This window comes from Chanos chanos, chromosome 8 (assembly GCF_902362185.1).
Source record: "Chanos chanos chromosome 8, fChaCha1.1, whole genome shotgun sequence".
Taxonomy (NCBI): Eukaryota; Metazoa; Chordata; class Actinopteri; order Gonorynchiformes; family Chanidae; genus Chanos; species Chanos chanos.
In genome coordinates this window covers 805,906-819,867 of record NC_044502.1, presented here as the reverse complement: position 1 = coordinate 819,867, position 13,962 = coordinate 805,906, and the positions used below count along the sequence as shown (strand labels likewise).

At 37.2% G+C, this 13,962-nt stretch overlaps 1 protein-coding gene across 2 annotated transcripts; it reads right to left on the bottom strand.

Annotated features, from left to right (window-relative positions):
• Window positions 1-1,195: 1,195 nt before the first annotated feature.
• On the bottom strand, window positions 1,196-10,741 carry dynlt1b (dynein light chain Tctex-type 1b). 2 transcript variants are annotated; one of them, XM_030782705.1, is made up of 5 exons: window positions 10,715-10,741; window positions 9,932-9,973; window positions 8,583-8,706; window positions 6,611-6,688; window positions 1,196-1,266 (listed from the first exon to the last, which is right to left on the bottom strand). In XM_030782705.1, the coding sequence occupies exons 1-5, from the start codon at window positions 10,739-10,741 to the stop codon at window positions 1,196-1,198; spliced, it is 342 nt and encodes a 113-aa protein (XP_030638565.1). The 2 variants fall into 2 exon arrangements, with proteins under 2 accessions (XP_030638565.1, XP_030638567.1); XM_030782707.1 differs by lacking the exon at window positions 9,932-9,973.
• Window positions 10,742-13,962: the final 3,221 nt, after the last annotated feature.

Below are 13,962 nucleotides of genomic sequence, written 5' to 3'. Positions count from 1 at the left end.
AGTCTCTACGGTGATTCACACTGTAACATGGAAAAGACAATTCACTGATCTGCTCATATCTTATGAAATCCACCAAGCAGTCTGTAAAACATGTAAATAAAACAAAACATGGAGAACTTATAAATCTGTATTTTCAAATGTGCTTTCAAACAGCAGGGAGGGGTTATGATTGGGAGAATATGAATCTGACATAGGAAAATAACGCTGTTAATAAATGCTCTTAAATGCCTCTGTGTGTGAGAACACAGCCTGTGTTTGTGAGTGTGAGTGAGGCCTGTGTGTGTGAGAACACAGCCTGTGTTTGTGAGTGTGAGTGAGGCCCCTGTGTGTGAGAACACAGCCTGTGTTTGTGAGTGTGAGTGAAGCCTCTGTGTGTGAGAACACAGCCTGTGTTTGTGAGTGGGAGCGAGGCCTCTGTGTGTGAGAACACAGCCTGTGTTTGTGAGTGTGAGTGAGGCACGGCTGTGTGTGAGAACACAGCCTGTGTTTGTGAGTGGGAGTGAGGCCTCTGTGTGTGAGAACACAGCCTGTGTTTGTGAGTGTGAGCGAGGCCTCTGTGTGTGAGAACACAGCCTGTGTTTGTGAGTGGGAGTGAGGCCTCTGTGTGTGAGAACACAGCCTGTGTTTGTGAGTGTGAGTGAGGCACGGCTGTGTGTGAGAACACAGCCTGTGTTTGTGAGTGTGAGTGAGGCCTGTGTGTGTGAGAACACAGCCTGTGTTTGTGAGTGTGAGCGAGGCCTCTGTGTGTGAGAACACAGCCTGTGTTTGTGAGTGTGAGCGAGGCCTCTGTGTGTGAGAACACAGCCTGTGTTTGTGAGTGTGAGTGAGGCCTCTGTGTGTGAGAACACAGCCTGTGTTTGTGAGTGTGAGTGAGGCCTCTGTGTGTGAGAACACAGCCTGTGTTTGTGGGTGTGAGTGAGGCACGGCTGTGTGTGAGAACACAGCCTGTGTTTGTGAGTGGGAGTGAGGCCTCTGTGTGTGAGAACACAGCCTGTGTTTGTGGGTGTGAGTGAGGCACGGCTGTGTGTGAGAACACAGCCTGTGTTTGTGGGTGTGAGTGAGGCACGGCTGTGTGTGAGAACACAGCCTGTGTTTGTGAGTGGGAGTGAGGCACGGCTGTGTGTGAGAACACAGCCTGTGTTTGTGAGTGGGAGTGAGGCACGGCTGTGCTGGGGTCCTGCCCTCCAGGCCTGCGTTAAATGGCCAAACCAAAGACACTGACTATACAGTACATGGAGTTATTCTCCCATCTCACTGTACAGCTTCCTGCAAAACACAAACCACACAACACACAGCTTAACACACAGTCCTGTCTGTCACACTCAACCTTAACATACAGTCCCATCTGTCATCAGCACCTTAATACACAGTCCTGTCTGTCACTGTCAACATCAACACAGTCCTGTCTATCACTTTCACATTAACAGTCTTTTCTCTTTTTCTCAACCTTAACACAGTCCTGTCTGTCATTAGCACCTTGATACACAGTCCTGTCTGTCATTAACACCTTGATACACAGTCCTGTCTGTCATTCACCCTAACACACAGTCCTGTCTGTCATTCACCCTAACACACAGTCCTGTCTGTCTGTCTGAACCTTATAACACATTCCTGTCTGTCTAAACCTTATTATACATTCCTGTCTGTCATTCATATTATCTCACAGTCCAGTGTGTAAGTGTTAGTTCTGACAGTGTGAAGATGAATGTGTTTGTCTGAGTAACATCTGCAGTGGGTTTGTCCATGCTTGAGGAGAACATGAGTGTGTGTGTCATGTGTGTGTATGAGAGATGTGTATATATGTATATTGTATGTGTATGTGAGAGATGTGTATATATGTATATTGTATGTGTGTATGAGAGATATGTATATATGTATAATGTATGTGTGTGTGAGAGATGTGTATATATGTATATTGTATGTGTGTGTGAGAGATGTGTATATATGTATATTGTATGTGTGTGTGAGAGATGTGTATATATGTATATTGTATGTGTGTATGAGAGATGTGTATACATGTATATTGTATGTGTGTATGAGAGATATGTATATATGTATATTGTATGTGTGTGTAAGAGATGTGTATATATGTATATTGTATGTGTGTGTGAGAGATATGTATATATGTATATTGTATGTGTATGTGAGAGATATGTATATATGTATAATGTATGTGTGTGTAAGAGATGTGTATATATGTATATTGTATGTGTGTGTGAGAGATGTGTATATATGTATATTGTATGTGTGTGTGAGAGATGTGTATATATGTATATTGTATGTGTGTGTAAGAGATGTGTATATATGTATATTGTATGTGTGTATGAGAGATGTGTATATATGTATATATGTATAATGTATGTGTGTGTGAGAGATGTGTATATATGTATATTGTATGTGTGTGTGAGAGATGTGTATATATGTATATTGTATGTGTGTATGTGAGAGATGTGTATATATGTATATTGTATGTGTATGTGAGAGATGTGTATATATGTATATTGTATGTGTGTATGAGAGATGTATATATATGTATATATGTATATTGTATGTGTGTGTGAGAGATGTGTATATATGTATATTGTATGTGTGTATGAGACGTGTATATATGTATATTGTATGTGTGTATGAGAGATATGTATATATGTATATTGTATGTGTGTGTAAGAGATGTGTATATATGTATATTGTATGTGTGTATGAGAGATGTGTATATATGTATATTGTATGTGTGTATGAGAGATGTGTATATATGTATATTGTATGTGTGTATGAGAGATATGTATATATGTATATTGTATGTGTGTGTAAGAGATGTGTATATATGTATATTGTATGTGTGTGTAAGAGATGTGTATATATGTATATTGTATGTGTGTATGAGAGATGTGTATATATGTATATTGTATGTGTGTATGAGAGATGTGTATATATGTATATATGTATATTGTATGTGTGTATGAGAGATGTGTATATATGTATATTGTATGTGTGTGTGAGAGATGTGTATATATGTATATTGTATGTGTGTGTGAGAGATGTGTATATATGTATATTGTATGTGTGTATGAGAGATGTGTATATATGTATATTGTATGTGTGTGTAAGAGATGTGTATATATGTATATTGTATGTGTGTGTGAGAGATATGTATATTGTATGTGTATGTGAGAGATATGTATATATGTATAATGTATGTGTGTGTAAGAGATGTGTATATATGTATATTGTATGTGTGTATGAGAGATGTGTATATATGTATATTGTATGTGTGTATGAGAGATGTGTATATATGTATATTGTATGTGTGTATGAGAGATGTGTATATATGTATATTGTATGTGTGTATGAGAGATGTGTATATATGTATATTGTATGTGTGTATGAGAGATGTGTATATATGTATATTGTATGTGTGTGAGAGAGATGTGTATATATGTATATTGTATGTGTGTATGAGAGATGTGTATATATGTATATATGTATATTGTATGTGTGTATGAGAGATGTGTATATATGTATATTGTATGTGTATGTGAGAGATGTGTATATATGTATATTGTATGTGTGTATGAGAGATGTGTATATATGTATATATGTATATTGTATGTGTGTATGAGAGATGTGTATATATGTATATTGTATGTGTGTATGAGAGATGTGTATATATGTATATTGTATGTGTGTATGAGAGATGTGTATATATGTATATTGTATGTGTGTATGAGAGATATGTATATATGTATATTGTATGTGTGTATGTGAGAGATGTGTATATATGTATATTGTATGTGTATGTGAGAGATGTGTATATATGTATATTGTATGTGTGTATGAGAGATGTATATATATGTATATATGTATATTGTATGTGTGTGTGAGAGATGTGTATATATGTATATTGTATGTGTGTATGAGACGTGTATATATGTATATTGTATGTGTGTATGAGAGATATGTATATATGTATATTGTATGTGTGTGTAAGAGATGTGTATATATGTATATTGTATGTGTGTATGAGAGATGTGTATATATGTATATTGTATGTGTGTATGAGAGATGTGTATATATGTATATTGTATGTGTGTATGAGAGATATGTATATATGTATATTGTATGTGTGTGTAAGAGATGTGTATATATGTATATTGTATGTGTGTGTAAGAGATGTGTATATATGTATATTGTATGTGTGTATGAGAGATGTGTATATATGTATATTGTATGTGTGTATGAGAGATGTGTATATATGTATATATGTATATTGTATGTGTGTATGAGAGATGTGTATATATGTATATTGTATGTGTGTGTGAGAGATGTGTATATATGTATATTGTATGTGTGTGTGAGAGATGTGTATATATGTATATTGTATGTGTGTATGAGAGATGTGTATATATGTATATTGTATGTGTGTGTAAGAGATGTGTATATATGTATATTGTATGTGTGTGTGAGAGATATGTATATTGTATGTGTATGTGAGAGATATGTATATATGTATAATGTATGTGTGTGTAAGAGATGTGTATATATGTATATTGTATGTGTGTATGAGAGATGTGTATATATGTATATTGTATGTGTGTATGAGAGATGTGTATATATGTATATTGTATGTGTGTATGAGAGATGTGTATATATGTATATTGTATGTGTGTATGAGAGATGTGTATATATGTATATTGTATGTGTGTATGAGAGATGTGTATATATGTATATTGTATGTGTGTGAGAGAGATGTGTATATATGTATATTGTATGTGTGTATGAGAGATGTGTATATATGTATATATGTATATTGTATGTGTGTATGAGAGATGTGTATATATGTATATTGTATGTGTATGTGAGAGATGTGTATATATGTATATTGTATGTGTGTATGAGAGATGTGTATATATGTATATATGTATATTGTATGTGTGTATGAGAGATGTGTATATATGTATATTGTATGTGTGTATGAGAGATGTGTATATATGTATATTGTATGTGTGTATGAGAGATGTGTATATATGTATATTGTATGTGTGTATGAGAGATATGTATATATGTATATTGTATGTGTGTATGAGAGATGTGTATATATGTATATTGTATGTGTATGTGAGAGATGTGTATACATGTATATTGTATGTGTATGTGAGAGATGTGTATATATGTATATTGTATGTGTATGTGAGAGATGTGTATATATGTATATTGTATGTGTGTATGAGAGATGTGTATATATGTATATTGTATGTGTGTATGAGAGATGTGTATATATGTATATTGTATGTGTGTATGAGAGATGTGTATATATGTATATTGTATGTGTGTGTAAGAGATGTGTATATATGTATATTGTATGTGTGTGTGAGAGATATGTATATATGTATATTGTATGTGTATGTGAGAGATATGTATATATGTATAATGTATGTGTGTGTAAGAGATGTGTATATATGTATATTGTATGTGTGTATGAGAGATGTGTATATATGTATATTGTATGTGTGTATGAGAGATGTGTATATATGTATATTGTATGTGTGTATGAGAGATGTGTATATATGTATATTGTATGTGTGTGTGAGAGATGTGTATATATGTATATTGTATGTGTGTGTGAGAGATGTGTATATATGTATATTGTATGTGTGTATGAGAGATGTGTATATATGTATATTGTATGTGTATGTGAGAGATGTGTATATATGTATATTGTATGTGTGTGTGAGAGATGTGTATACATGTATATTGCATGTGTGTATGAGAGATGTGTATACATGTATATTGTATGTGTGTATGAGAGATGTGTATACATGTATATTGTATGTGTGTATGAGAGATGTGTATACATGTATATTGTATGTGTGTATGAGAGATGTGTATACATGTATATTGTATGTGTGTATGAGAGATGTGTATACATGTATATTGTATGTGTGTATGAGAGATGTGTATATATGTATATTGTATGTGTGTATGAGAGATGTGTATATATGTATATTGTATGTGTGTATGAGAGATGTGTATATATGTATATTGTATGTGTGTATGAGAGATGTATATATATGTATACATGTATATTGTATGTGTGTATGAGAGATGTGTATATATGTATATTGTATGTGTGTATGAGAGATGTGTATATATGTATATTGTATGTGTGTATGAGAGATGTGTATATATGTATATTGTATGTGTGTGAGAGAGAGATGTGTATATATGTATATTGTATGTGTGTATGAGAGATGTGTATATATGTATATTGTATGTGTGTGTGAGAGATGTGTATATATGTATATTGTATGTGTGTATGTGAGAGATGTGTATATATGTATATTGTATGTGTGTGTGAGAGATATGTATATATGTATATTGTATGTGTGTGTGAGAGATGTGTATATATGTATATTGTATGTGTGTGTGAGAGATGTGTATATATGTATATTGTATGTGTGTATGTGAGAGATGTGTATATATGTATATTGTATGTGTATGTGAGAGATGTGTATATATGTATATTGTATGTGTGTATGTGAGAGATGTGTATATATGTATATTGTATGTGTGTATGAGAGAGACAGATCACAGTTAAGGCTCTGTGTTGTACCATCAGTGCTGTTGTCCCAGAAACAGGAAGATGCTGTCTGTAGACCCGCCCCGTTCTTCTGCATGATGATACAGGTCACTGTTGCCAGGAGACAGAAAGAGTCACAACCCATACAGCATTCACACCAGTTAATGACAGATGAAGTGGAAACACAGTAAGGCTTATGAAACAGTGTTTATTCTCTCTGAACTACATCAAAACAGCAGTGATTTGGACATGTGAGCTGGTTAAGTGGAGTTTGTAGTGGATGATGTATTTGATGACATGGAGTTTAAACTGACCGATGTATTTGATGACATGGAGTTTAAACTGACTGATGTATTTGATGACGCGGAGTTTAAACTGACCGATGTATTTGATGACATGGAGTTTAAACTGACTGATGTATTTGATGGAGTTTAAACTGACTGATGTATTTGATGACGCGGAGTTTAAACTGACTGATGTATTTGATGGAGTTTAAACTGACTGATGTATTTGATGACATGGAGTTTAAACTGACTGATGTATTTGATGACATGGAGTTTAAACTGACTGATGTATTTGATGATGCGGAGTTTAAACTGACCGATGTATTTGATGGAGTTTAAACTGACTGATGTATTTGATGGAGTTTAAACTGACTGATGTATTTGATGGAGTTTAAACTGACTGATGTATTTGATGATGTGGAGTTTAAACTGACTGATGTATTTGATGATGTGGAGTTTAAACTGACTGATGTATTTGATGATGTGGAGTTTAAACTGACCGATGTATTTGATGGAGTTTAAACTGACTGATGTATTTGATGATGTGGAGTTTAAACTGACTGATGTATTTGATGGAGTTTAAACTGACCGATGTATTTGATGGAGTTTAAACTGACTGATGTATTTGATGGAGTTTAAACTGACTGATGTATTTGATGGAGTTTAAACTGACTGATGTATTTGATGGAGTTTAAACTGACTGATGTATTTGATGATGTGGAGTTTAAACTGACTGATGTATTTGATGGAGTTTAAACTGACCGATGTATTTGATGATGTGGAGTTTAAACTGACTGATGTATTTGATGATGTGGAGTTTAAACTGACCGATGTATTTGATGATGTGGAGTTTAAACTGACTGATGTATTTGATGGAGTTTAAACTGACTGATGTATTTGATGATGTGGAGTTTAAACTGACCGATGTATTTGATGGAGTTTAAACTGACCGATGTATTTGATGGAGTTTAAACTGACCGATGTATTTGATGGAGTTTAAACTGACTGATGTATTTGATGGAGTTTAAACTGACCGATGTATTTGATGATGCGGAGTTTAAACTGACTGATGTATTTGATGGAGTTTAAACTGACCGATGTATTTGATGGAGTTTAAACTGACCGATGTATTTGATGGAGTTTAAACTGACCGATGTATTTGATGGAGTTTAAACTGACCGATGTATTTGATGGAGTTTAAACTGACTGATGTATTTGATGGAGTTTAAACTGACCGATGTATCTGATGGAGTTTAAACTGACCGATGTATTTGATGACGCGGGGTTTAAACTGACTGATGTATTTGATGGAGTTTAAACTGACCGATGTATTTGATGGAGTTTAAACTGACTGATGTATTTGATGGAGTTTAAACTGACCGATGTATTTGATGGAGTTTAAACTGACCGATGTATTTGATGGAGTTTAAACTGACCGATGTATTTGATGGAGTTTAAACTGACTGATGTATTTGATGGAGTTTAAACTGACCGATGTATCTGATGGAGTTTAAACTGACCGATGTATTTGATGGAGTTTAAACCGACCGATGTATTTGATGGAGTTTAAACTGACCGATGTATTTGAAGGAGTTTAAACTGACCGATGTATCTGATGGAGTTTAAACTGACTGATGTATTTGATGGAGTTTAAACTGACTGATGTATTTGATGGAGTTTAAACTGACCGATGTATTTGATGATGTGGAGTTTAAACTGACCGATGTATTTGAAGGGTTTTCCCAGCTTGCTGAGCTGACTGAGGCTTTGTTCCACCACACTAGACGTCCACTGACTGACTCTACTGTGCTGATAGGCACTGCCACCGATAACACCTTCAACTGACTACACACACACACACACACACACACACACAGGCACATAGGCACAGGAAAACACAGCTGTTAGTCACAGCACAATACAATAAAAACTAAATTAGACAAAGTTCAAAAACAAGGAACAGGAGTAAAAAAGTTTGGGTGTAACCTCTGCTGAACACAGTGAGTGATTGCTCAGTCTGCTGAACACAGTGAGTGATTGGTCAGTCTGCTGAACACAGTGAGTGACTGCTCAGTCTGCTGAACACAGTGAGCGAGTGCTCAGTCTGCTGAACACTGAGCGAGTGCTCAGTCTGCTGAACACAGTGAGCGAGTGCTCAGTCTGCTGAACACAGTGAGCGATTGCTCAGTCTGCTGAACACAGTGAGCGATTGCTCAGTCTGCTGAACACAGTGAGCGAGTGCTCAGTTTGCTGAACACAGTGAGCGAGTGCTCAGTCTGCTGAACACAGTGAGCGAGTGCTCAGTCTGCTGAACACAGTGAGCGAGTGCTCAGTTTGCTGTCCTCAGACATCTACTCTAATTTTCATTATGAACTGACAGTACTGCACACTGACTGATCGGTTGGATTCCCTGTCACTGTTGGATGTAAAGTGCACATTTCTATATAAGAGTGTACCGTTATATTTATGTCTCTGTGTGTATACAATTATACTTACACACATATGGGTGTGTGTGTATATATATGCACAGTTATATTTAGATATATTTCTATATATGCTAAGCATGTGTACTTATCTAAGCTGAGAGCACACAGTTATACATAGGATAGATAGATAGACAGACAGACAGACAGCTAGATAGATAGACAGACAGACAGACAGATAGACAGACAGACAGATAGAAAGACAGACAGATTGATAGATAGACAGACGGATGTGTGTGTGTGTGTGTGTGTGTGTGTGTGTGTATGTGTGTGTGTATGTGTGTGTGTGTGTGTGTGTGTGTCTGTGTGTGTGTGTGTGTCTGTCTGTGTGTGTGTGTGTATATGCACTGAGCGAGTATATAATATATCCTCAGGTCTGTATTTATCTAGGGAGAGTTAAAAACTTTTTAAAATATGCCAGTAGCAAGCAATAAAATAATGACACGCAAATGACCCCGAAAAGACCCATGTTTCACGAGCTCTCGTTACTCTTTTCATTATTCTTTATCTGGAGTGAATGACAGAAAAAAAATTAAATATAAACGACACAAATAACAAGCTGGTGACATCACACATTTTCACTGTACCTCTTTGACAATCCTGCTCACGTCTTCCACAACGAAAGCCGTCTGTAGAAACAGAAAGACAGCGCAAGTATTACTGCGAATTCAACCTGTCCGTCCGTCTCAAACGGTAATAAAAAACGTCTCAACCAACCAAGGCTCAAAAATGTCAGATCTCAGAACGTCCAGAGCAAGTTCAACTTAAACCATCGCAAACTGAGGCAAAAATTAGTTATAGTCTAAACGACTGATCTCCAAAGCGGTGATAGTTTTTAATGTGCTGCTCTCGCTTAGCGGGTGAGACCAGGTGCAGTTGTATGAATCATCAGTTATTCGGGCACAATCAGGAGATTATCGCAGGAATTCTGAATCGCCAGAGAAACACGAGAGTTAATGAGACCAAAGATACTGTTTCCAACTTTGTGTGTAGGACCAGCCTCTTCGTAAGATGGACGGGCCTTCTTTTGAAGTTTGATTTGAGGGTTAGCTAACGTCACTTACACTCGGCTAACCCAATACTAACGGATAAGTTCATTTCTTAAACATTTAAATTATATGCAGTTGCTTTGAGTGATTTCGAGCTTTCGCTATAAACAGGGGAATGCATTTATAAGAGAGGTCTCGCTTGTATTGAATAGCTAGCCTAAGGCAGAGTTAACGTTAGCATTACTAAAGACGTCCTCAGTTTGTGAATGGTTGAGTAGTTATGCACTTTGGAACAATTTTGTGGAAACAAGCACACTTATTGTTTCTGAGTAACAGTCAAGCTAAATATTGTGATGGATAACTAGTTTTAACTTAACTCACCTCTGATCCTGTTTGAAATTCATCCATGTCGGCTAAGCTGTGGTCCGTCTTTACACGCCGTGCCTCGTAACTATGACGACGTTGTTGTCGTAGAGATACTCTAATATAGAGGTTAAAAAATAGAGTCCGGTCTTACCACAATTAAAAAAACATAGACAGCGCACTTACCACGGAAAGCACGCAATCAATGTATGTAAGTTAACAGAAAATGTATAAATAAGACATGCATTGTAATCATAAACATTTTGATTTTGAAGAACTGAAATGTAGTAATATTTCATTGTGAATATTTACCTTCACGTCCCCTAATTCTATTTCATAACCCCTAATCCAGTCCTTTGTCAAATTTTAACGACTTGTTCTATGTCCCTCGCGCCACTGTCCTACAGTACTCAGAGCTTTATTTCACCACGTTAAATTGATACGCAATAGGACATATTTACCTTATCTTATAAAATTAAAAGTTCGTTCATGAATTCGCTTCAACCAATCCAGCAATCATACGAGCAGCAATGCAAATCAGTTTAACACTGTGATTCTCCCAGCTGTAGCATTTTAGCTAACACTGAACTGCACAGACTGTCGTTTGATGAGTATTACACGGTTTCTATTTGTACTCTGTCTCAGTGCTTTTGAGAAACCTCATATATGTTCATCTAACACTGTGCGGCAGGCTGCTCTGGAGCTGTTTGTCCATTTATCGGCGAACGTCACAGGCTGTCACATACAACCCGAAGGCGTCTCTGCGCCGCTGAGCTAAAGGTTGCTCACATACAAACTGTGAAATACTTACTTTACATGTCATTTCCAGGCTCCTCTCAACATGTATATACGTCACGGTGACATCAGTGCTGAAAGTGAGGTGCTCTGAGCCACAAATGGACCCACAAACGCTGTGTTTCAGTTTAGTTCAGTTTAGAGCACGAATGGCACAACACACGAGATTGGGGTACAACTGCTCATTACTTTATTTATTTATTTATTTATTAGAAAACGGCAACACAACGTCATTATAAAAATAAGAGACAATTACATTTTTACAGTTACTGACATTCGAATGTAACAGAGTGTTTAGTACCAACTGCTGGGCATTTTGGTGTGACTGTAGGTTTGCCATGTCCCAATGCTGAACAACCATTTGACGTGTATGTGACGTGTATCTTAACGTGTATCTTAACGTTTACAGTATGTATGTACATATACACAGAGAGAAAGAGAGGAAAAGGATAAATTATAAATCTGCGTGTTTGGGTTGAAGCCCCGTCAAAAATTCTTGTTTCCTCTGAATTCAGGATAAAATTTCCCGTTAAAATTCGTTTGTATATATAAAGAGAGAAAATATTTGAATGAACTGATCTGGGGTTTTTTTTGTTTGTTTGTATTGTTTTTGTAAACTGTCCTTGTTACAAACCTCCTGCAAGACCACAGTCTACTGTCAAGAACTCAAACCAGTTAAACCTTCTCTAAGGCTTTGCCTTTACGTGTGTATGTAGTAGAGAAAAAAGAAAAAGCAGTAGTTATGCTTCTAATTTCTTTTTAAGGTCTCAGAGACCTTACAGTTACTTGGACCCTCAGAGATTATAATCTGAACTAAGAGAAGAGTAACACTTTAGCAGCTGAGACATTTAGTGCCCATGAAGCATACTAACCACCAGATGGCGCCAAAGCTAACATTGATGCTTAACGCAAACATGTCATTCCAGCAGTAAGACATCCTGCTCAGTGTCAGATTTCCACCCTCTAATCACATATAATGGGAAGTAATACATGTGAAGTTTGGAAACGGACTCAGACTCAGAGCTTCAGTGCTATATCTGACAATACTCTCACTGACCTTAAAACTGAACCACCATAACAAAAATACCCTCTACTGAGTAACGCCACACAGTGACAATCACACCCCGGGGTGGGGCACTTCCTCCTGAGCAGGACTCTTTGTGGTGTCATGTGATCACAGCTGGAGCGTTTGCCTGCTCCGTGTTCACCTGCACAGCAGTCCATGAGCCACCCTATGAAGTGCCAGCAAAGAAAATGATTGGCTGTTAGATTCTACAGAACAGTCAGGCATGTCCAATGGGGTGAGGGGGTGACGTCCACAGAGACACAGAAAACAATCTGAGTGAGCTACCTGTGCCCTGACAGTACCTGAGCTATGACAAGCACATTACACGTCTGCATCACAGACGTGGCATTCCCGATGCATCACAGGTGTGGCATTCCCGATGCATCACAGGTATGGCATTCCTAATGCATCACAGATGCATTCCTGATGCATCACAGGTGCATTCCTGATGCATCACAGGCGTGGCATTCCCGATGCATCACAGGTGTGATCCTGGCTCACTCTCAGGCATGTTGCTTTGACACTCATAGATGTGAAATGTGTTCATATTCATATTTAAAAAAAAAAAAAACATGAGTTTTTAGAAGATGACAATGAAGATCTATAAATGCTACATTGGACTTAAAGAAAATATTTTCAGGAACTGAGTATGAACAAACCGAAAAAGGAAACCGATGTATGGATATCACTGAAATAATAATTAAAGAAAAAAAGACCTCAAAAAGTCTGTCCGAAAAGACAGGTCATGGCCACTCGGGGGCAGTAGTCATACTGGTCCTGGCCACGTGCTGGACACCTCTGGCTAAACCAGGCTAAGTAAATGAGTCTAGATTTGACTAGTTTTCAGAGCTTGGAGAATAGTGTTGGGTTAAGAGAAAGGCATGAAGATGGACGGTAGTTCTCTGTCTGAAACACATGAGAGCCACACAGTCTTGTATATCTGTCTGTGTCTCTGGAGGAGGCTCCAGTGGCTGCCTGATGCATCAGTACTCACTCACTCAACACACTGTCCCACGGGGGGCTGCAGTCTCACCAAAACATGACCAACTATCTCCATCATGTTTTTGGACAGACCATTTTTAGAACTGCGTTACCACTGCACATAAAAATGATTTTACAAAGTAGTCCAACCCCCCACCCCTGCCCCGCCCCTTGTTCCGCCCCGTTACTGCCCCACCCATCCCCCACCTCAGGCTCTCAAGCAGAGGATGGTTTCCCAACATGACCTGTTTGACAGTGAAAACCCTGTTCAGAAATGAAGAGTGAAGTGCTAAAAGTTTCCCAGTTGACAGAATGTAATGAGAACTAAATGTTTAGGTGAAGTGTGATCAGGAGAAGGACGCGGTGAACGACTGCTTGATCTGGCAACAGGACCGTGTTGTGTGATCAGCGACAGGTCGGGAAT